General features: G+C 29.5%; 1 protein-coding gene across 4 annotated transcripts in view; it reads left to right on the plus strand.

The window, feature by feature from the left end:
* Positions 1-24625, plus strand: part of LOC119607732 (arginine kinase) — a 66946-nt gene that overhangs the window by 18593 nt on the left and 23728 nt on the right. For 2 of the 4 annotated variants that reach the window (XM_037961816.1, XM_037961815.1), the window contains exon 3: positions 616-1181. In XM_037961816.1, coding sequence (XP_037817744.1) covers positions 1039-1181 — 143 coding nt within the window. In that variant the 5' untranslated portion in view covers positions 616-1038. Of the gene's footprint in view, positions 1-615; positions 1182-1789; positions 1813-23380; positions 23551-24625 lie in introns of those variants that run through there. The other 2 variants (XM_037961819.1, XM_037961817.1) reach the window with 2 other exon arrangements.

Below are 24625 nucleotides of genomic sequence, written 5' to 3' on the forward strand. Positions count from 1 at the left end.
ATAGATAGATAGATGATAGATAGATATATGATAGATAGTAGTAGATAGATGAGATATAGATAGATAGATAGATAGATAGATAGATAGATAGTAGATAGATAGATAGATAGATAGATAGATATAGATAGATATATAGATAGATCGATAGATAGATAGATAGACGATAGATGGATAGATGATGATAGATAGATAGATAGATAGATAGATAGATAGATAGATAGATAGATAGATAGATAGATAGATAGATAGATAGATAGATAGATAGATAGATAGATAGATAGATAGATAGATAGATAGATAGATAGATAGATAGATAGATAGATAGATAGATAGATAGATAGATAGATAGATAGATAGATAGATAGATAAATAGATAGATAGATAGATAGATAGATAGATAGATAGATAGATAGATAGATAGATAGATAGATAGATAGATAGATAGATAGATAGATAGATTGATTGATTATAGTCAAAAGTTTTACTTCGTTCCTTAGATTCTCAAATTTTATTATTTTAATTCTTAATTATTTTTTAATTTTAAGTTATTTCATTCTTAATTTATTATTTTCATTCTTAATTTATTATTATTTTTTATTTCATTTTCGTTTTTAGCAAACGTTTTGGTTGGACATTCTTTGATATTTTTATAAGACAAACAAGACTGATACCCATGCCTTAGATAACAAACCCGCCAATGTTGCAACCCCTAAACCAGTTGAACCTGCTCAGCCTAGTGTTTCGAAACCTGCGCCAGCGGTAGCACCGAAAGTTGCACCTGCACCAGCCCCTGCACCTAAACCTGCTCCAGCTCCCGCTCCTGCACCAGTTGCAAAACCTGAACCCCCTAAGCCTGCCCCTGTAGTCGAACCACCAAAGCCCGCTCCTGTTGTTGAACCTCCTAAACCAGCTCCTGTAGTTGAACCCCCAAAACCAGCCCCCGTAGTCGAACCACCAAAACCCGCTCCCGTAGTTGAACCCCCTAAGCCAGCCCCCGTAGTGGAACCACCTAAGCCTTTTACAGCACCCATTGCTCCCATGGCCCCCATTGATACTATGGACAAGAAACTTATGGAAACCTCAAAGCCTCAAGAAAATGGTGAAAACTTAAGAAATAATATTAAAAATGCTACAATGGATTTCTTAAGTGGTGAAGCCAATAATCAATCATCATCTAACAGGTAAGCGACAAAGGGACTTGGTTTTGGTTTTATTTTGTTAAGTATTTTTTTATTTTTTTAGATTTTTTGCTTAAAAAAATAAAATTTTTTAAACTTTTCTTTAAGTGTATCGCTTTTTATTTTAAACTGTTATATAGGAATTATTAGTATAATACTTTTCGGTTTTAAAATGCAACTCTAAAGAATAAACCAACAACAATTTAAGACGTGTATTGAGAAAAATAACTGTTTAAAGCGTAGTCGCCAATGTTGAAAGAATCGAGTTTTTTAAAGCGTACTATTTGCTCTACAAAAGTACCTTTATAATCCCCGCTAGTTATTTAATACTTTTAAGAAGTCTTGATTTCTTGACATCTCTTTTGAAAAAGGATTATATTGAAAATAATGGGAGTTGGATCATGGTAGGTAATATATCGGTTAAACTCTTTTGTAGTCAAGTTTATTCGAAAGTCTTAACTAACTTAAATCAATGTCCATTGAGAAAATTTTGGGCAAATTTTTCGATAAAGTACTTTCTGAATATTATATTATTATCGAACATAAAAAGTATCATCCCGGTCTTTAATTATTGCTTAATCATTTTATTTAGAGCTGTGCTCCTCGATTCAAGTGATTTTTGAAAAAAATCAAGGTAAATTAAAAATTAAATTTATATAAAATAATTATTGTTTTAAAAAATAGTAAATAGTAAGATTTAAAAAAATTACAACAAAATAGGTATATGGTATTTACTCCATTTTGATAAATCTGACATAAAAAAACGTGCATTACTTTTGATTTTTTGGTTTTCGTTAAAGGCAATTTTTTTTAATTATATATTTTAATAAAATCAAAAAAGATTTTTAAAGAAATAAATATTATCGATAAAATAAAAAATGTACAAAACTTACCAGAGATCTTTCTGCAAACAAAAAAATCTTCAAAGCATCAGAACTTAAGTAATAAATTCCAAATCTAAAATTATAAAGAATAAGAAAAAAATCAGTGGAAAACAATATTCGGATCATATCCACACGAAGGATACTTTATTTCTGATACGATTCAAAATATTATATAGACATTTACTAGACCAGTAATTAAACACGTGGAAAACAGTCGGTCAAAAACTTAAAACTTAATTCAAAAATATCACGTATTGGTGATAATATAAAGCTACTACGCCCAATTTTTTCAGTACCCGATTAGCAGATTTTATATATATTATACCTACACAAAGTTCCTTACTTTGCGGAGCTCTGAACCCTACCCTGATGGATTTAAAAAATTCCAAACATAGATTCGACAATATTCCCTAGAAATGTAGAATTTTATTGAAATCGGATTATTAAAGATTTTTTCTAACTAGACTATAGTCAAGACTATGGACCTAACTATAGTCCAAACTATAAACTAAACCATAGTCCAAACAATGGACTAGACTATAGTTTCGACAACTGGCCATTCTAGACTATATATATTATAAACTATAGTCCGGATTATAGGCTAGACTGCAGACTATAGACAAGACATTACAGACTAGATTATAGTCCAATTTACATATATGCTTCATTAAAGACATGAATATAGTTTATATTATAGATTGTAGTTCATATTCCAGCAAAGAACCCAGACTACACTATATACCATCGTATAGTCCAAACTTTACACAACATTAAGGCAAGACATATAGTCTTGTCCCGGCTATAATAAAGACTATAGACTAAACTATAGATCAATATATAGTGTAGACTGTAGACCAGACTATATATTGAGTAAAGAGCAGATTATAGTCTAAATTAGACATTAGGTATAGTCCACACTATAAACTAAAATTTAGTTAAGACAATAGACTAAACTATTGTCCCGAAAATAATCAAGACTAAAGTCTAAATTATAGACTATAGAACAGACTATATGTTAAATATATAGACCAGATTATATAGAAATAAAATATAGATTAGACTACAGTCAGGACTATAGATTAGACTATAGTCAGGGCTATAGACCAAAATATATTTCAAACTAGCTCTTATTCCAGACTCTACTCTATAGTCTATTTTAGAATATAGACTATACTATATTCCAGACTATTGCCCGGCTTAGTGCTTAGACTATAAACTATATTCCAGAGTATAGACAAGACTTTAAAGACTAGCTTATAGTCCAGACTATAGACTAAATCAAATTCAAGAATATACACCAAACTATTGACTATAGTCCAATCTGTGGATAGAAAGTTCAGACTATAGAATTCACCATAGTGTAATATAGATATAGTCCAAACCATAAACAAGATTAAACTGAGTTTAGACTATAGACTTAAGTATTATCCAGACTATAGTCTAAACTATAGATCAGTCTATAGTCCAATCTATTTACTAGACTGTTGTTTCCCTTTATAATTTCTACATTATTTTCAACTCATAATAAAATTATCAAATTAAATTTAGCATAAATAAAAAGGGGGAAAATGTTTTGGAAAAAAAATCAGTTTTACAACAAGGAAGAAATATTTTCAATTTCAAAAGAATCCAAAGTCTACACTTACACATGTCGTCTGACTCCACGCACATTTCAATTATAATGCATAAAGATTTATTTAATCCCATATGAAAAAACAAACTAACTATGGAATTATAAATTTAGCACAAAAATGAATAATGCGACGAGCAGGAATATAGAAGAAAAAAATTAAATATTTTTCTGTTTAAATTTTGTCTTGGAGCCAAAAGCATGACAGCGTTGTCTCATCCATAAAATTCAGGAAAATAATATAAAATTAATTTTAGAATTTGAAACTAAAAGTCTAAAAAATATATTGCATTTACTATAGAAACTAAACGCACAATGGCGGCAGCATGATTTAAATAAAATGTGCCGGTTGCCGGTGGTGTAATATTTGCTGTCAAGTCATACACAACTGCAGGTTGATGCACTCAAAACTACAAAATCTGTATAAAAAACAAATTTTTAAAATTTTGTTATAAGATTTTCGATGCAGCAGGCTAAAAGGTTATTGCACTTTAAGTGGTGGCCACGCATTTTTACACTCACTTGGATGCGACAGCATTTTACGCCAGCAGGCACATGTTCAAAAAAAAAATATTTTTTTTTTTTTGGGGAAAAAACACAAAATGTGTCCACTCTTACTGTGTAGTGTTGAAAATGTTGTTGTTTTAATACAACAAATTAAAAAGAATTTAAAATATTTACAAATTTAAAATACATTGGATAGCGACAAAAGAAGAACATTGTAAGAAAACACATTTGTTTAGTTGTTCTTTTAGATTGCCTGATCAAATGGACTTGGCATGACTACCGAATTCGTTGATATTTAGCCAATGAGTTTAAAGTTCTTTTTTAACAAACCTATGATATCAAAATTTTTATTGACTTAGGTCACAGCAGGACCCTGTGGAAAATGACAATAGTTGTTTGTAACATACATATATGTATGACAATTAGGGTCATAACTATTTTTGAGCGATAAAATTCTACAGTACACCTTATTGCCAATACTGTCCAGATAAAAAAACTTTTTTTAAAGCGAAATTGGGGAAAAATAATTTTTATACAAAACTTCATGGCGTTTGGTACAGCAACCTTTTCAAAATGGCAGCTTGGTTCATTTTATAACATTATTTCTAAAAATGTCCTGGGCTCAATATTTGGTACGCGGTGTCAAGGGATAAAAAGATTAACTTTAAGTTTTTTTCAGGAAAGTTTGGACTAAACTCTCGACTAGACTATAGACTATACTACAAACTAGACGATAAACTAGACTATAGCCTAGACTATAGACTATACTACAGACTAGACGATAAACTAGACTATAGCCTAGACTATAAACTAGACTATAGCCTAGACTATAGACTAGACTATAGTCTAGACTATAGACTAGACTATAGACTAGACTATAGACTAGACTATAGACTAGACTATAGACTAGACTATAGACTAGACTATAGACTAGACTATAGACTAGACTATAGACTAGACTATAGACTAGACTATAGACTAGACTAGACTAGACTATAGACTAGACTATAGACTAGACTATAGACTATAGACTAGACTATAGACTAGACTATAGACTAGACTATAGACTAGACTATAGACCAGACTATAGACTAGACTATAGACTAGACTATAGACTAGACTATAGACTAGACTATAGACTAGACTATAGACTAGACTATAGACTAGACTATAGACTAGACTATAGACTAGACTATAGACTAGACTATAGACTAGACTATAGACTAGACTATAGACTAGACTATAGACTAGACTATAGACTAGACTATAGACTAGACTATAGACTAGACTATAGACTAGACTATAGACTAGACTATAGACTAGACTATAGACTAGACTATAGACTAGACTATAGACTAGACTATAGACTAGACTATAGACTAGACTATAGACTAGACTATAGACTAGACTATAGACTAGACTATAGACTAGACTATAGACTAGACTAGACTATAGACTAGACTATAGACTAGACTATAGACTAGACTAGACATAGACTATAGACTATAGACTATAGACTAGACTATAGACTATAGACTATAGACTAGACTAGACTATAGACTAGACTATAGACTAGACTTTAGACTAGACTATAGACAAGACTATAGACTAGAATATAGACTAGACTATAGACTAGAATATAGACTAGACTATAGACTAGACTATAGACTAGACTATAGACTAGACTATAGACTAGACTATAGACTAGACTATAGACTAGACTATAGACTAGACTATAGACTAGACTATAGACTAGACTATAGACTAGACTATAGACTAGACTATAGACTAGACTATAGACTAGACTATAGACTAGACTATAGACTAGACTATAGACTAGACTATAGACTAGACTATAGACTAGACTATAGACTAGACTATAGACTAGACTATAGACTAGACTTAGACTAGACTATAGACTAGACTATAGACTAGACTATAGACTACTAGACTAGACTATAGACTAGACTATAGACTAGACTATAGACTAGACTATAGACTAGACTATAGACTAGACTATAGATTAGACTATAGACTAGACTATAGACTAGACTATAGACTAGACTATAGACTAGACTATAGACTAGACTATAGACTAGACTATAGACTAGACTATAGACTAGACTATAGACTAGACTATAGACTAGACTATAGACTAGACTATAGACTAGACTATAGACTAGACTATAGACTAGACTATAGACTAGACTATAGACTAGACTATAGACTAGACTATAAACTAGACTATAGACTAGACTATAGACTAGACTATAGACTAGACTATAAACTAGACTATAAACTAGACTATAGATAGACTATAGACTAGAATATAGTCTAGACTGTAGACTAGACTATAGACTAGACTATAGGCTAGACTATAGACTAAACTATAGGCTAGACTGTAGACTAGACTATAGGCTATACTATAGACTAAACTATAGGCTAGACTGTAGACTAGACTATAGGCTAGACTATAGACTAAAGTATAGGCTAGACTGTAGACTAGACTATAGACTAGACTTTAGACTAGACTATAGACTAGACTTTAGACTAGACTATAGACTAGACTTTAGACTAGACTATAGTCCTTAGTCCAAAATATAGACTAGACTTTAGAACCCGACTATAGACTAGACTACAGTCTTTACCATGGTCTAAACTTTAATCTAGATTATTATAGACTAGACTGTAGTTCAGACTTCAGATTTGACAGTAGTACAGACAATCGACTAGACTATAGTCATGACTAATGGCCAGACTATAGACTTTACTATAGCCCAGACTATAGACTGTATATATAATCCATAGTATGGACTATACTACACATCATTTGGGAAGTATAGTTTTATTTGGACACTCTAATAAGTAATGATTTTACAATTACACTAAAAGAAATTGTCCTTCATACTAAAATATCGATTGAAAAAGTCGTAAAACGCAATGAAAAACACCTGGTCACGTAGTTACGTGTATATAAAAATATACACTAAACCTGATGACATCGAAATAAAAATAAAATATAACTTTCTAACTGCAGAGACAGTAAATGAAATATTTAAAAACAATAAGAAAAAACTAGGACAAAAAATTGATTTTTCATTAATATTTAATTATAAAAAGTACAAATGTATAAATACGAAATGAAAACATTTTGTTTTCTTTCCTTTATAAATATTGCGTGGTTAGGGAAATGGAAAATCAACATATTTTCATAATAGAAATAATTTATTATGGTAGTTTTAACAATAGTTTGTAGTTTTTTTTTTATATAAATATTAAATTAACAAAAACATTTAACAAACAAATTACGTAAATTATTCCACTAAATTCCAAATGAAATTAAAAGGGGAAAGAAATTTTTTTCCAAAATTTAGAATTTTGAAAATTTGCCAAAAAGTTATGTGTTTTTGGGGGGATTTTAGTAAAATGTTTTATGCAACTTTGATTTAACATTTAAAAGAATTTTTTTTATAATTTTTAATTTAAAGAAACATTGTTGAGGATTTGAAATTAAAAATTAATATATTTTTAATTAGTTTATATTGTGTTAAAACTTTGTAAAACTAATTTTTGTATGCTGTCAGTTTGTTTCTTGTTTTTTGCTACAAATTTAAAATAGAAAAATTTTAAAAAATTTCTTATATATTTTTCAAAATTTTCTTGTTAATTTAGTTTATTCCTACTGTCGCCTTTTATTCAGTTTGTTTGATTTCTATTCTTTTTTTTTTATTTTGTGAAAACAAATAAAACTTAATATTTTTGCTTGATTTTGCCAAGATTTTGAAAATTTGCCAAAAATCACCGAAAATTGTTTGTTAGACAAACAAGTGGTAAATTTTTGGCCACACGTCAAATATTATTTTTTTTTTTTTGTATTATTATCATTTTGCAATTATAGCCAGGCATCAAATTGTTTTTAAAAAGATATAGAATTTTGAAAGTAACATTAAAATGAATTGGTTTCATATGCTGTTGCATTGTATAGGAAGGAATGTTTAGCTAATCTATTATATATTTGAAAATTATTTAAATAACTTGAAATTAAATGCAACATAAATTTTTGTGAGTTTTTTTTTTTCAGGGAAATTTTTGGTTATATAAGAATTATTAAAGAAATTTAAGTGGGGTTTCTTTGGCAAATACAAAAATTTAAATATAAAATAATTAATATAGTCTAAACTATAATATGGTCTATAGTTTAGTCTTTATTATAGGCCAGACCGAAAGGCTAGTTTATAATCTAGTATATAATACGATTTATAAACCAGTCTATAGTGTAGTCCTTAATATGGACTATAGGCTTGTTTTAAGTCTAACTCTTATTCTGATTATAGTTCAGATTAGACTATAGTTTGTGCATAATATATAACAAGTCCTAAATTTGGACTATATAGCCTTGTTTTCAGTCTGTCTCATATTCTGGACAATAGTACGGGTTATAGAAGGAATTATAATCTATTATATAATCTGGATTATATTAAAATCTTTAGTGTGGACTTTAATCTACAATATGGATTAGTATATAATCTGGTCTTTAGTCTGAACTATAGTCTAGTAGCTAGAAGAAAATTTGAATATAGGTTAGCTTATAGTCGGGATTATAGTCTTGTCTATATACCGGACTATAGTGTAATCTATTATATAGACTATATTCTATAAACTGAACTAGAGTTTAGTCTATATACCGTCTATACTATGGACTATAGTGTAGTCTACAAATCGTCTATAGAATAGACTATAGTCTATAGTATATAGAACTTTGGGCTGAGCTATAGTTTAGTCGTTAAACTAGACTATATTCTTGTATATAGTCTGGACTATAGTCTTGTGTAAAAACAGTATAGACTATAGACTTGGACCACAATTTATACTATTGTCTAAATTATAGACTGAACCATAGTTTAAACAATATTCTAAGATATAGCCTGGACTGTGGTCTCGCATATAGTCTGGACTGTAGTTTATATTAGCAATTAGTATATAATCGGGTCTTTAGTCTGAACTGTATTCTAGTATCTAGACGAAAATCTGAGCTAAAGGCTTGACTATAGTTTGAAGTATAGTCTAGTCCATGTGTGAACTATAATCCACATAGTCGACTATAGTCTGGCCTACAAATAATCTATAGTATGGCCCGATAGTGACCTACATAGATGTATTTATCAACCCATTCTATCAACCCAACCTAACCTATAGACTTTTCTCGACTATAGTCTAGCCTACAAACAGCCGATAGTATGGACTATAGACCGGACTACAATCTAGACTATAGGCTGGGCTATAGTTTAGTCTATAAACTAAGCTATATTCTAGTATATAGTCTGGACTGTGGTCTAGTATATACTCTGGTCTGTGGTCTATTTCTATTGTCTCGACTATAGTCTGGCCTACAAATAATCTATAATATGGACTGTAGACTGGACTACAATCTAGACTAAAGTCTGTAGAATAGTTTAGTCTATAAACTTAACTATATTATAGTATATAGTCTGGACTGTAGTCTATATTATGTATTAGTATATAATAGGATCTTTAGTTTGAATTATAGTCTAGTATCTAGACGAAATCTGAACTAAAGGCTTGACTGTAGTTTAGCCTATAGTTTGAAGTATAATCTAGCCTATAGTCTATAAACTGAACAATATTAAATTGGACTATAGTCTAGCCTATTATATAGTTATTTTTATAATCTATAGTCTAGTTTATAGTCTAAACTACAGTCTAGTCTAATTTATTATCTATAGTCTAGTTTATAGTCTGAACTAGAGTCTAGTGTATAATATGGGCTGTATTCTAGTCTATAGTTTGGACAATATTTAGCTTAATCTATAGTCTACTCTATAGTTTGGACTATAATCGAGTGAATTTTCTGAACTATAGTCGAGACTATAGTCTAGTCTAAAGTCCAGACTATATACTGGAATATAGTCTATAGTTTAGAAAACAATTTAGTATATAGTCTAGAGTGTAGTGTATTCTATAGTCTGTACATTATCTAGTCAATAGTTCGGACATTTGGTTATAGTCTTCATATATCTATTTTACATTCCCTTAACCCCACGATCAAGAGTTTTATTGTAAAATCATATGCACTATTTATATCTCAAGAAATCTTTCAACAAAATCATTTATTTGAAATACATATTTGCTTTAAAAATAAAAAAAAAAAGTTATAATGAAAATTAATTTTAATAGTTTTATCAAAGTGTAAATATTATAAAAAGATATGAAATATAAATTTTATTTTATGGCTCAATAATTCAGCACTGTAAAAATGCTAATAAAAATAAAATTAATAAACAAATTGTTGTCATTTAATAAAAAAAATAAAGGCAACACCTTTTGGTGGATTCGAAAACACTTTCATTATAAATATTATAAAATGATTTAAAAAAAAAAATTTTTAAATTAAAAGTTTAACTATTTATTTCAATATATTTTGGCACGTTTATGGTTGGACTTTGCAATAAATCGTTGAAAATGTTTCAGAAATTTTGGGAAACCTTTAGTTTTTTTTTTTTGCAAAATCTAATCAGTTGTTATGCACTTTATCTGCATTTTGATTATTTAATAATACTAGTGTTATTGATATTGATTTAATTAAGTTCTTAACATTAATATATAATGGGATAATATGATTCTAGTATTTTCGATACTTAAGTATGATCTAGATCTAATCAGCTGCCACTTCATAGGCAATGACTAATTAATAGATGGGGTGTTAAGTATTAATCGGAATGACCCATTTTAAGGTTTTATGAAAAGTTTGGCTACAATAAAGGTATTGTAATTAACTTTTACAGAAAACCGTTCAGAATCCTATTGTAGAAAGAATTTAAAGGCAACAATTGATCTTGTTCAGAACATACTTTGCATTTAAAAACAAAATAAATATTTAAATAAAAATTTAAAAAATTTTCCTTTGACTATATGATGCACAACACAAAGTGATAAAATAAATATAAATAATTTAACTTTTTCAAACCTATTCTTAAAAGAAAAAAACTCAAAAATTTTGCCATTTAATATCTTGACAAATGTTTGTTGTCAATATGAAATAAAAATTCTAATGGATGCTATTTGTAGTTGTTGTTTTCTCAAATGTTTGAACAACTAAACGATTGTCTAAATATACAATTTGAAATTTAAATTAAAAAAGCTAAATGCTAGTGCAAATTTAAATTAATACGAATAATATTTACTGACGACACATGAGAAAATAAATAAGAAAATAAGCTTTAATAATTATATAATATTTTTTGTCTAGATACTTTATACATAGCTACTTTCTATTAGAACCTCAAGCTCACAAAATAATTTTGTTCATTAATATATAATTCGATTCATTAAGAATGAAATCAAAAATTTTCTTTTGAATATGCAGCAGCAAAAGCACACTTTTTCAAATTAGTCTTTTTTATTAATAATATAAATATTTGTTTAATATCTTTATTATTTAAGTTTTTTTCAAGGTTAACTGATGAAATTAGCAATAGCATACCTTATATCATTAGGATATGATTACCGATCTAAAGAAAGAAAATATTTAAATACTTTTTACAATAATCTTTTAAAACACAAGTAATATGATCTGTCAAAATTTTGTGTCCCAGAGTACGGATAGGATTGTCTAAACGCAATTAGGGTTCTATAGTTGAAACGAAAAGTCGAATTTTCGACTTTTTTCATTTAATTAAAAGTCGACTTTTAGACTTTTCGACTTTAAGTATTTTATAAATAGTCGACTTTTCGATACTTCCAACATTTCGATTTTTTTCTTTTTGACTATTTTCGACTTCTTTCGACTATTTTTTGACTTTTTTTTGACTTTTTTCGAGTTTTTCCGACTATATATGACTTTTTTTCCACTTTTTTTAAATTTTCGACTATTTTTGAATTTTTTCAACTATTTTCGAGTTTTCGACTTTTTTCCACTTTTTTTAAATTTTCGACTATTTTTGAATTTATTCGACTTTTATTTACAAAATCGACTTTTTTCACAGACGATAGTCGAGTTCGACTTTTTTCGACAATAAGTCGATTGTTCGATTATTCAAAAGTCGATTTATAGAACCCTAAACGCGATATGTAATGAAACCTTCATACATTGAGAGAAAATATGGATGCAAAATTTGACAGTTGTATGGCTCTTCTCATTTTTTGAAATGATTCCAAAAATAAGCAAGTCTCATTAGATCAGAGATGTATTTTTATGTAAACACATACAGAAAAAGTGAAACAGCTGTTTTCTTCTAACTTTGTTACTGCTTTGTATCAATCGTGTAAACACAAAAAATATAAATCATACGATTTTTCTTCTCTTTTTTTCTTTTCCGACTTTTCGACTTTTTCCGACTTTTTTCGACTTTTTCCGACTTTTCGACTTTTTTCGACCTTTTCCGACATTTCGATTTTTTTCGACTTTTTTCGACTATTGACTTTTTTCGAGTTTTTCCGACTATTTTAGAGTTTTTGACTTTTTTCCACTTTTTTAAAATGTTCGACTATTTTTAACTTTTTTCAACTATTTTCGAGTTTTCGACTTTTTTCGACCTCTTTTCGACTTTTTTCAACTTTTTTTAAAATTTTCGACTATTTTTGACTTTATTCGACTTTCGACTATTTCGACTATTTTTTACTTTTTTCAACAATTTTCAAGTTTTCGACTTTTTTTAAAATTTTCGACTATTTTTGAATTTATTCGTCTTTTTTCGACTTTCGACTTTTATTTACAAAGTCGACTTTTTTCACAGACGATAGTCGAGTTATCGACTTTTTTGGAGCAAAATAGTCGACTTCGACTTTTTTCGACAAGAAGTCGATTGTTCGATTATTCGAAAATCGATTTATAGAACCCTAAACGCAATATGTAATGAAACCATCATACATTGAGAGAAAATACGGATGCAAAATTTGCTATCTTCATTTTTTGAAATGATTCCAAAAATAAGCAAGTCTCAATAGATCAGGGATTAAATGAGATATAGTACATAATGATAGCTCCTTTTCACTCTGATTTATAGAACCGTAAGTTTGTGCCAAGTATTGTTTCAATTCTATTATTTTTATTACAAAAAATACCAGTTGTAAAACGAAAAAGTTCCAGAAAGCAGAGATACAAGCCGATGCAAAATGATCGGCGGTGCAACCATTTTTGGTCGGCGGCTTATTATAGAAAATACCGGCGTCGGTTAAATTGTCGGCTCAATTTAACTTTTTCTTCAGATATTGACCGTATAAGCGTTTGTTATATTAAAAAATCTCTGTATAATAGTCTGTTATATAGAAACCCATCTCTATACAAGTTTTTTCTGCAGAAATTGGTAATTTTTACAGTTATTTCTAAGAAAAATTTACATTTTTTCACAATTATATAACTAGCACAATATAGTGTGGCAACTCTTTTACCATAAAAACTTAAATTAGTGGCAACTCCGTTCAAATTGTTAAAATGATTTTCTGAAATACCTCTGCCAGAAAGTCGAAAGTAGAACGAAAAAGTACCAAAAATTCTTTCCTAAAAGAAAAAGTACCAAAAAGTCCCCTTTTATAGGTTCTCACTTAATCCAGGCTCTAAATGCTTATTTCAAGTTTTCACATTCAATATTATAGACAATTAAAAAAGTATCTTTTGAAGAACGAAAAAGCACCAAAAAGTCCCCTTTTATACATAGGTTCTCTTAAACCGGGCTCTATATGCTTAATTTTATGTTTCTAGGTTTAATATTTCAAAAGAGTCTTTTGAAGAAAGAAAAAGTACCAAAAAGTTCCCTTTCACTCCGGGCTTTATATGCTTTCATGTTTCTAGCCAATAACAACACACAACATCATTCGTAACGTGTTCTTCCTGCCCTGATTTGATTTTATAAACAAGCAAAAACACAAGAACAAAATTGACCGCATGATTCCGTGTGTTATTGTTGCACCAAAAATCTCAATTTTTGGTGAAATTCTCAGAGGTTGTCTCGGTTTTTTTGCTTATATCTCTGTTATTTATGAACCGATTTTAAATAGGAAACTTTTTGAAAGCATGTCTGACACAATTGTTGAACATTTGGATCCCGAAGATATCTGGGGTCTTCAGAAAATTGACTTCAACAAACATACATATAGACAGACAGACGCACAAACTGCTTAATCGACTCCGCTATCTTTAAGGACTCAAAATATATATATAGGGTCGGCCAATTTTATTATGGAAATTATAAACGAAATGAAAAACTTATATATAAACTTATATCCTTCTCAAGGAAAGGTCTGAATCAAAATATATAAGGTCTCGATTGTCCAATATCTCATATCAAGGCCCAGTCTAATGCTTTATAAATGTTAGTATGGAGAAGTAACTTACACTCCCATTCCTGACAAAATGTTTTACTGTAGATCGAAAATCGTATTTCTATTGTAACCGGTGATCTTGCCGTCCTTATCATGGTAGCTCTAGTACTTCAGCAAAGTGCTTGTACATGGACCCGCACCGCCATGTACAAAAATTGTCACCTGAGTTCTTCATAGAAGGATGCGCTGGGGAGCGTGGTAGAACGTCTCAAGTCTACCCAGTGGGTGAAAAAGACCTCCGTGAAATAAGACCGTTTTGTGTTCACGTTAACCCCTTAGACATCTTATCTTAACACAGTAGTCAGTTTACCCTCAAGTTTATCTTGTTTATCTATAGAATTCCACCAATATCTGATCCATATTCTTATAAAGGGCTCATAATAAGAACGATATTGTAAAAATATATATAAATGGACTTATAACACATTAAAAACTTTATCTAAATTGTGACAGGAACTGTTTATTACTCAAAATTTATTTATATATATTTAAGATTGATAGTATTTGCAAAATAATCCGTAAACGTTTCTGCACTATTTCAAATCCCATAATATCCAATTTGATGGGGGGGACTTAAAAATTATGTTTCATTTCAATACTATAAATCTGTTAGGTACTTGAAAATCTATGAAAATATAAACATTTAAAATAAATTATTCAAATACAATTTTCATTCAAACATTATTAGAAGGTGGGTGCTATTCAGGGAAATGTTTATGCCATATAATTTTTCAAAATTACTAAAATTATAGATGAAAATGAAAAAAGAAATCGGACGTAAACAATTTTGTTGATTTAAAACTTAATATATGTAGCTAACTTTCTTCTTAAAAACAAAAATATATATTTGAAATTTTCAATAAACTTGAACTTGACGTTAGTACCTTATTTTTTTTTCGACTTTTTTTTGACAAAACAAATTTTTTGCTTAAAGAAAAAGGCAACAAATAACATGTAAAAATAATAACAACAAAAAATATTGAAAATTTGCCAAAATTATTTTGTTTTTTGTTTACTACTGTCTTTCCCACTTTTATATATAGTATAGAATTGTATATAATTTGCAGTATATGAAAGAGAATAAAAAGGGGAAAAGTTTGATAAAAAAAATTATCGAAACGTAATATACTAGATTTCGATTACATAATAATCACTGTTCTTTTCATTTAATATACATATAAATATTTGTTTATAAACTTAAGTATATATTTTTATTGTGTGTTGTATTTCCCTTTTTTTGACAGTAGAATAAAGATTATACGGTAAATACCATCAAAAATGTTTTCGATTGTAGACAAAATGCATATTAAAGGGCCCTTTACACGATCACACTTTATGTACGCAAAGTCTAATGAAAAAGTTAAATGAAATTCCATCCGTATGAAAAAAAGACAATAAAAGTCGTATGATTTATATATTTATTTTGTTTACACCATTTGTATAAAATAATAACAAAGTAAGATGGGAACAGCTGTTTCACTTTTTGTATGTGTTTATATAAAAATACATCCCTGATCTAATACATCCCTGATCTAATGCGAATTGCTTGTTTTTTTAATCATTTCAAAAAATGAAAAGACTCGTACGACAAAGATACCAGCCGATGCAAAATTATCAGCGGCGGCTCATAACGGAAATTATCGGCGGCGGCTAAAATGTAAAATTTACGCCGTACGACTGTCAAATTTTGCATCCGTATTTTCTCTCAATGTCTGAAGGTTTAATTTTGCGTTTAGACGATCCTATCCGTCCACTTCTACACAAAATTGTTAAAGATCATATCCCAGCAGTTCGACAATTCGTCACGAATGTACCCTTTGTAAACGAGAATGAAGACAGTCGTCACTTTAGTGTTCCCTTTGTAAGCGAGAGCGGAGGCAATCGTCTCTTTACTGTATCTTTGTAGGGTGTAGAGTGACGATTGACTTCCTCGTAGGACAAGCCCCTGTTAAAATGGTTGGTCACCTGGGTAGTCAGGTGGCTAGGGGCCACCACAAGTGGTAGGTTAAGTGGTCAGTTCGGGACTTTCCCGTCGAACTGCTGGGATTACTTGTGTGCTCCTGTAAAGCGGGCTTAAACGAAAGGTCTTTTGAAGTACTTCTTTTGATATACATATCCACCCACCTATTTATACAAAACTCACCTATTTATACATAACAAACATGGCATTCGAAATATTTACAAAATTCTGGAAAAATCAAATTTTTTTCGGAAAATCTCCGTTATTTATGAACCGATTTTTAATAGCAAACTTCTCGAAAACATCTGATATAGAATACGATGCCATTACCGGCATCGTTGAGACTCTACTGTACTTTAAGTATCTTAACTTTAATCTTCTTCTCACACACAAAAATTCCCAAACTAAACAAAAGAAAAAAAAATAATTTTGCTAAAATTGAACATCAGCTGTTTTTCCGGGGGATAGAGGTAAATTGTTTAATAAAAACAATATTGTTTTGCAAATTGTTGCCAAGAAAATGTTTTTTTGTTTTTGTTTTAGTGGGTGGCACAGGGCCCTGTTATTGTAGCCGATGGCAAATACTCTATACTCAATCACAAAACATATGTTCTAAACAAGTATATCTTTATGTTCTATTATCACAAATTCACAAACATATGCACAATAAGAGTCGTTTGATACAGATGACTTTTTGCACGTATGCAGGGCAATATTATCAGTATTTTTTGTGCCATAAAAATAATTTAAACTATTAGTTTGACTTTTGCTATAGAAATTGTGAAAGTGTGACAAATTTAAGAAATATATTGTTGTCGTGCACGCAAAAAAAAAAAACTATAAAATGAATTTTGATTTTATTTATCTTTTTGTTGGTTCTATATCAAATCATAACAATCAATCAATACCTCATGATTTTTTGCCACAAGTGTTTGGGTCTAACTGTTCAAAATGTAGTTTCTAGAAATGTTACTATTATCTGAAAATTATATTGATCAAAGTTTTATAATAAATTTGAAATATAATTCTACACTATCTTTCAATTATTGTATTCAATTTTCAATATTTTATCAGGATTTATGGAATATTACCGATTTCTGAAAGATTTGAATTGAAGAAAAATGGAATAATTCAATAAATAAATAAACTCTCTAAGGAATGAAATTCTGGATAATTAATCATACGAATGAAAGTTTTTATGGAATGATTTAAAATTTTATTTTGATTTTGAGAAATTAATTAAGAATTAAGTCTTCCGTGCCATTGGCTAAGATACATATTGTTAAGAGAAAACAGTTTTTGATCTTAGGTTAGGTTGCGTGAATTACTCGCAAGTTATCGAGTTCATCCGGAGACCTTGTGGCCCATTGTGGTACCCTTTAGAAATACCACTCCCTTATGTTGAGAGTTCATACATAAGGGAGAATGGTTTCCCTCCGTAATTTCGTTGACTGTGTGGTTCCTGTGGTCCCCGTTAGAACCAGTCGATACTTCTAATAAATCTAATCATATTTAAGGGCCCTTTACACGATTACACTTTACGTACGTAAAGTCTAATGCAAAAGTAAATGAAAATCCATCCGTATTACAAAAAAGAGAAACAATAACAAAATAAGATGGAAACAGCTGTTTCACTTTTTTGTATGTGTTTACATAAAAATACATCCCTGGTCTATTGCGACTTGCGTTTAGATGATCCCACCTTTACTAGTGACGCATATCTGAGACAGATCAGATCATGGAAAAGAGCTTTATCAAGATATAGTAGTCTGTGTTCTTGTAAGGCTGGGTAGTCACATAGAAGGTGTTGTACCGATACCTCCTCTTTGTCCTCGAGACAACTTCTACAATAGTTATAACGTGGGTGCCCCATAGGTTCCGACATATGTCCAATCATACAGTGCCCAGTTATTATACTCGTGAGAAGCCTAATAGAGTTCTTACTACAAGATAAGAGAGTCATATCCTTTGATATTCTGGTGGTGATATTTGATCACTTGAGTTCCGTCTCACTCAAAGCCCATTCGTCAATCACTTTCAATCATATATGTCAATTCCTCGGATGCCCTCATGTAGGTATCGGGTAGTCGAAGAGACAACAATATTATTTATATGCTATGACCCATAATTGTCCCGCCTATCTTTTGTAGAATGATTCCGTGACCAAAACTATCATGCTTCAGTCCGTTCGACTGTTTAAGTCGTAGATCAAACTTCGTGGAGGTCTGAATTCTGCGATTTTATACCTCCTGGTGAAAAGAACCAGTTCAGTTTCGGCAGGATTAACACCTAGACCGTTTGCTCTGGCCCATGATAGCAGAACGTTGAGAGTTGATTCAAAGAGTTCACTTATTGTAGGAAGAAACTTCTCTTGAATAAGAAGCTTAACATCGTTAGCATGTGCGACTGCTTTGAAGCTTATCCTACTGAGGATTAACACCTAGACCGTTTTCCCTGGCCCATGATAGCGGGACGCAAACAGCTGATTCCATAAGATCACTTATTGTGGAAAGAAACTTCTCTTGAATAAGCAGCACTACGTCCTCAGAATGTGCGACTACTTTGAAGCCTATCCTGCTGGGTCTGAAAATGATTTTATTTACGACAAGATTCTACATGAGTGGAGAGATGACACCACCTTGTGGTGTGCCCCCCCTTGTCACAACTTTTCTTGTCTTGCCAATACCCATATTAGAATTAATGACCCTACTCTTAAGCACATTTTCTGTCCAATTTTCGATTAAGCTATGTCCGACTATCTGTCCGTCCATTTGCCTGTCTGTCTGTGTGCTTATTGAAATCTATTTTTTAAAGACCCCAAATATTTTCGGGATCCAAATCCGCAATAATTCTAACAGACATGTTTCCTATTTATAATCAGTAAAATCTAAAGATTATTTTTATTAAGTTTAAAATAATTTAAGTTTTTAGTTAAAAATTTTCTTTAAACAAAAAGACATTAATTTAAATTTCTTTAATTATAGCCATTAACAATTAAATAAACAATTTTTAACCAAATATCATTTAAGAAAAAAAAACTGTATAAAATTAAGCAATTTTAAAAATTTTTTGCAAATTTTTTTCTCTACAATTTTATTTAAAAATTTAATCTTTTAATATTTTTGTTTATAAAATTTTGTAAGAAAATTTTTTATGGTTTAATTATTGTTTACATTTTGATTTTCTTATAAATCAATTAAATTTTCATTTATTTCATAATTTTCACTTGGAAGAATATTTAAAGAAATTTTTTTGATTTAGATTTTGCAAATGAAATTGATGAAAAAAAGCAACACATAGATTTCATAATAATTTGGCGGAATATGCCAGAAGGAAAAAAAATCATATTCATAAACTCTAGCAAACATCTAGTATATTATGTGTAGACGTTATATCTTGTCTCTACAACACACGTTCAAATAAATCTTAATTTAAAAATTGTTTTGTCAAGTGAAAAAATAATAAAAATAACAAGACAGACAGAATAGCGACAATATAGACGAAAAAAAATAAATAAATAGAAAATCAACAGCAACAATAACAACAAAAAATTCACACATTAAAATGATACGAATAGAAACAGCAACAAATAAAACCTAAAGGGAAAAAAGCACGAAACAATTGCTTTTAATGAATAAAACAAATACAACTACAGCAATAAATGCAACTAATACCAGCAAAAAACAAAAACAATTCAGCTGCTAGTCAAACAGCTCCCACACACCCACTTTAATTACACTCACACTAAATACAGTTTAAAACATACACTCACATACTACATACAATAACAACAATACATGTAAAATACGTTACATTCTATACAATTTGAAATGAAACTTCCGTTAATTTTGATTTGTGTTCATTTCTATTTTACTTTTTTTCTCAGTTTTTCTATTGTTGTAGCAGTTGTAGTTGTAATAACAACTATTACTTTCCGTTTCAAAATAAAACAAAAGTTTATGAACTTTAAATATGTTGCTCAAATAACAACTACATACAACTATTAAAACTATAAAAAAAGGGTTAAATAATAAGAGAGATATAATTATAGGGTTTTCTTTAATAAAATTGAGCAGGAGAGTACTTTTAAAATTTATAGCAAAATCTAAAAGCTTTTTATAGAATTTATTTACGCAAATTGAACTGTGCTGAAAGCTAGAGTTGCCAGATTTTGTCTTTTCGTGATGAATTCTTTAATGCAAGGTACATTTTTATTAGTTCCACAACTAGTTCTAGAAGTCTAGTCTAGTCTATAGACTTGTCTACAGTCTAATCTATAGTCTAGTCTATAGTCTAGTCTATAGTCTAGTCTATAGTCTAGTCTATAGTCTAGTCTATAGTCTAGTCTATAGTCTAGTCTATAGTCTAGTCTATAGTCTAGTCTATAGTCTAGTCTATAGTCTAGTCTATAGTCTAGTCTATAGTCTAGTCTATAGACTTGTCTATAGTCTAATCTATAGTCTAATCTATAGTCTAGTCTATAGTCTAGTCTATAGTCTAGTCTATAGTCTAGTCTATAGTTTAGTCTATAGTCTAGTCTATAGTTTAGTCTATAGTCTAGTCTATAGTCTAGTCTATAGTCTAGTCTATAGTCTAGTCTATAGTCTAGTCTATAGTCTAGTCTATAGTCTAGTCTATAGTCTAGTCTATAGTCTAGTCTATAGTCTAGTCTATAGTCTAGTCTATAGTCTAGTCTATAGTCTAGTCTATAGTCTAGTCTATAGTCTAGTCTATAGTCTAGTCTAAAGTCTAGTCTATAGTCTAGTCTATAGTCTAGTCTATAGTCTAGTCTATAGTCTAGTCTATAGTCTAGTCTAAAGTTTAGTCTATAGTCTAGTCTATAGTCTAGCCTATAGTCTAGTCTATAGTCTAGTCTATAGTCTAGTCTATAGTCTGGTCTATAGTCTAGTCTATAGTATAGTCTATAGTCTAGTCTATAGTCTGATCTATAGTCTAGTCTATAGTATAGTCTATAGTCTAGTCTATAGTCTGATCTATAGTCTAGTCTATAGTCTAGTCTATAGTCCAGTCTATAGTCTGATCTATAATCTAGTGTATAGTATAGTCTATAGTCACCCTATGGCCAATCAACATTTCATGTGAAATATATTCCATTTTCACTTTTCTCACTAACTTTTTTGTCGTAAAAAAAATTCCCCTGTTGAGAAATTTCACGATAGCAATTTTCCCTTCAACGGGAATGAAAATTTCATGGGAACAAAAATTTCATTTCTATTGGCGATAGGGGTGAATATTGGTAGACAAAATCTGTTAAAATCTGTGTCGGAATGGAATTAAAATTAACTGGATTAACATATTCAAGACGAATTGCCCTTCTTGGAAATATATTATTATAGTTTTTTTCAAACAAGAACACTTTTGCATAAAATTTCACAAACTTAAATCTGCGATAAGCTTATCATTGAATTAGGAAATGTGGCCTAACTTTGCGGACCCCTTAGGATATTGCTACGGACCACTAGGGGTGCGCGGACCCCCTTTGGGAACCGTTGGTCTAGTCTATAATCTAGTCTATAGTCTAGGTTGATAATTTAGCATCTCCAGTTTAGGTCCTACCGTTATAAACTTATGTTTTCATTAAAATTAATTCAGTTCATAATTTGTAAAATGTCATTTATACTGATTTTTTGTTATTCAATCAACAATATACAAATAAACACATAATTTCGCATAAAACTTTTATTTCCCACGTTTTAGAGTATTTTTTACAAACCTCTTTAAAGGCTGTTTACAATTGTTTTTATCCAACACTGTAATGCTCTAATTAAGTCATTAAGTAGTATTTGTAGTTGGACTTTAATTGCTTAATTATACAAATGAATCAGCGGCGGCTGATAGTTAAAAGTAGATTTAAATAAAGAGACTTTTATAATGAGATGAGAATTTAGAGATAAAATAAAAAAAGTCCAATGAGAACAAAATATTAAAAAAGTTTTAAAATTTAGATAAAAAATATTTTAGGGTCCTATGTTAACATTGAAAATTTTGAAATAAAAGTGCTAAATTCTATACTTAACGGATATTGGCTTGTTTACTGACTAATCTATGGAGTAGACAAGTCTATGAATTAGTTTATTGATTTGCCTATGGACTAGTCTATTATGTAGTTTATGTACTGTTCTATTGTCAAGTCTATTTACTGATCTATGAACAATTCTATGCAGTAGTCTACTGAAAAATCCATTGAGAATTTTGTGTACTAGTCAATTGACTATTGTACTAGTCTATAGACTAGTCAATGAACTAATATTCATACTAGACTAGTGCATGGACAATAGGTATTTTAATAAGTATTTTTCGATGTCAATAAAATTGTGAACAAAGTACAATAGTATTAAATTATCCATGCCTGGTATAAAGGTAAATTTTTGACAGCTTAATATTAAAAGTTAGAAACTTTCCAGTAATTTAGGAAATATGTATGTATATAAATCCCTTGTATATTGTAATATAATATGGCAACCTTTATGCTAGACAAAGGGATATTCTTAGAAAAGAACTTATACAACTACAAAAATACATAAAAAGAAACTTTGCAGGAGGCTTTCTTTGCTATAAATCATACTCTTTGGGCTTTTTTTATAGCAACTACATATAGTTTAACAACACCAACAACAAACTGTAGGAGAGTGTAGTATTTGTTTGACTCTCTATGAGGCGCTTTTTTGTTGTTGTAGATTTCCTAAAGTAAAAAAAACACACAAACAAACTATTGTACATACATTTAACATATATATTTACCCACAGTTTAAAGAACTTTTTTTTTTTTTTTTGTTAAACAACAATAGGAATTGTTGTTTTTTTCGCTAGTTTTTTTGTTTTTATATTTTTTTCTCTATGTACTTTTTTTTTAATATGCTGAATACTTGGCAACGTTAGAGTGTATGTATTAGTGGGGGCCAGAGTGTATTGGTATTGGGGCATTTTGAAAGTGAATTTTTGAAAAGCGAAGTGTTGCAGTAAAGTCAAGCAAACGTTAAGATCATTGTAACGTTGAACGTTGAATTCTGCGGTTGCAAAAGTTCTCTAAAGGTGAGCTAAAAGAAATTATTTAAAAAAAAAGAACTTGTAAAAATTTAAGAAAAAAAAATTATAAAACATTTTGATTTAACAAGAAAAAAATGTTTGGAACTTAAAGAAGTGAAAAAAAAAACTTTAAACTTGTGTTTAAATGACAAAATCTTATGGAAAAAAAGCTTGTTAAAGCTTAAAGTTTGTGTTTGAAAGAAACTACAGAGATTGAAATTTTTGTGAAAAAATGGATTTCTACTGAATTTTTGTATGTATACAGTGTTTTTTTAAGAAATTAAGCAAAAAACTTAAAAATTTTGTTGTTATTGCAAAAAAAAACCGGTTACCGGCTTGTGTATACCAGATATTTATAAAGTTACTGAGATTGTGTGAATGAAGAGTTTGCTATTATTTTGTGTTATTGCTGATTCATCTTTAAAATTGCAATTTACTTCTTTTTGTAAATTTTCTTTTAACTTGTTTTACTTTATTTGCAAAATCAAGATAACGACAGAAAGAAAAAAACAAAAAAAAATTGTTTACTGTACCGGCTGTACAACCTTGGTCAAGTGTCTTTATCATGGTTTGTTTTTTTTTGGCTTAAATTACCTTAAAGTTAAATTAAATTTAATTATTTGAATTTCGCAGCTGTTAGCAGTGTTGCATAATATGTGATTTTATTGCTACAATTGTTTTAAATAATTTTATAAATAAATTTTGCAAATTGTTGTTTGTGTCACCGAGACACCACCATTACACTGAGAGAAAAATTTTAATGAAATTAATTCAATATTTTTCAAACTTTCAAAAAGTTTATTTCAATAATATTCTAAATAAATAAATTAATAAAACACTTGATTTCTAACAAAATTTTAAAAACTTTAATGAAAATTTTGAAAATAAAAGCGAAATTGGAAAAAAATCAAGCAATACACTATAAAATTTTATAAAAATTTTGAAAATAAGTAAAAATATTGAATTAATCAAATAAAACAAAGTAAAATTATATGAAAATGTTTCAGAATAAAGCAAATTTGAAAAAATATTTTAAAAAATTTTATGCAAATTCAGAATATTTAAAAATTTTTATGATTTT

The sequence above is a fragment of the Lucilia sericata genome, unplaced genomic scaffold (genome assembly GCF_015586225.1).
Source record: "Lucilia sericata isolate MDLA Ls3-8-SP2 unplaced genomic scaffold, ASM1558622v1 Contig000738F_arrow, whole genome shotgun sequence".
Taxonomy (NCBI): Eukaryota; Metazoa; Arthropoda; class Insecta; order Diptera; family Calliphoridae; genus Lucilia; species Lucilia sericata.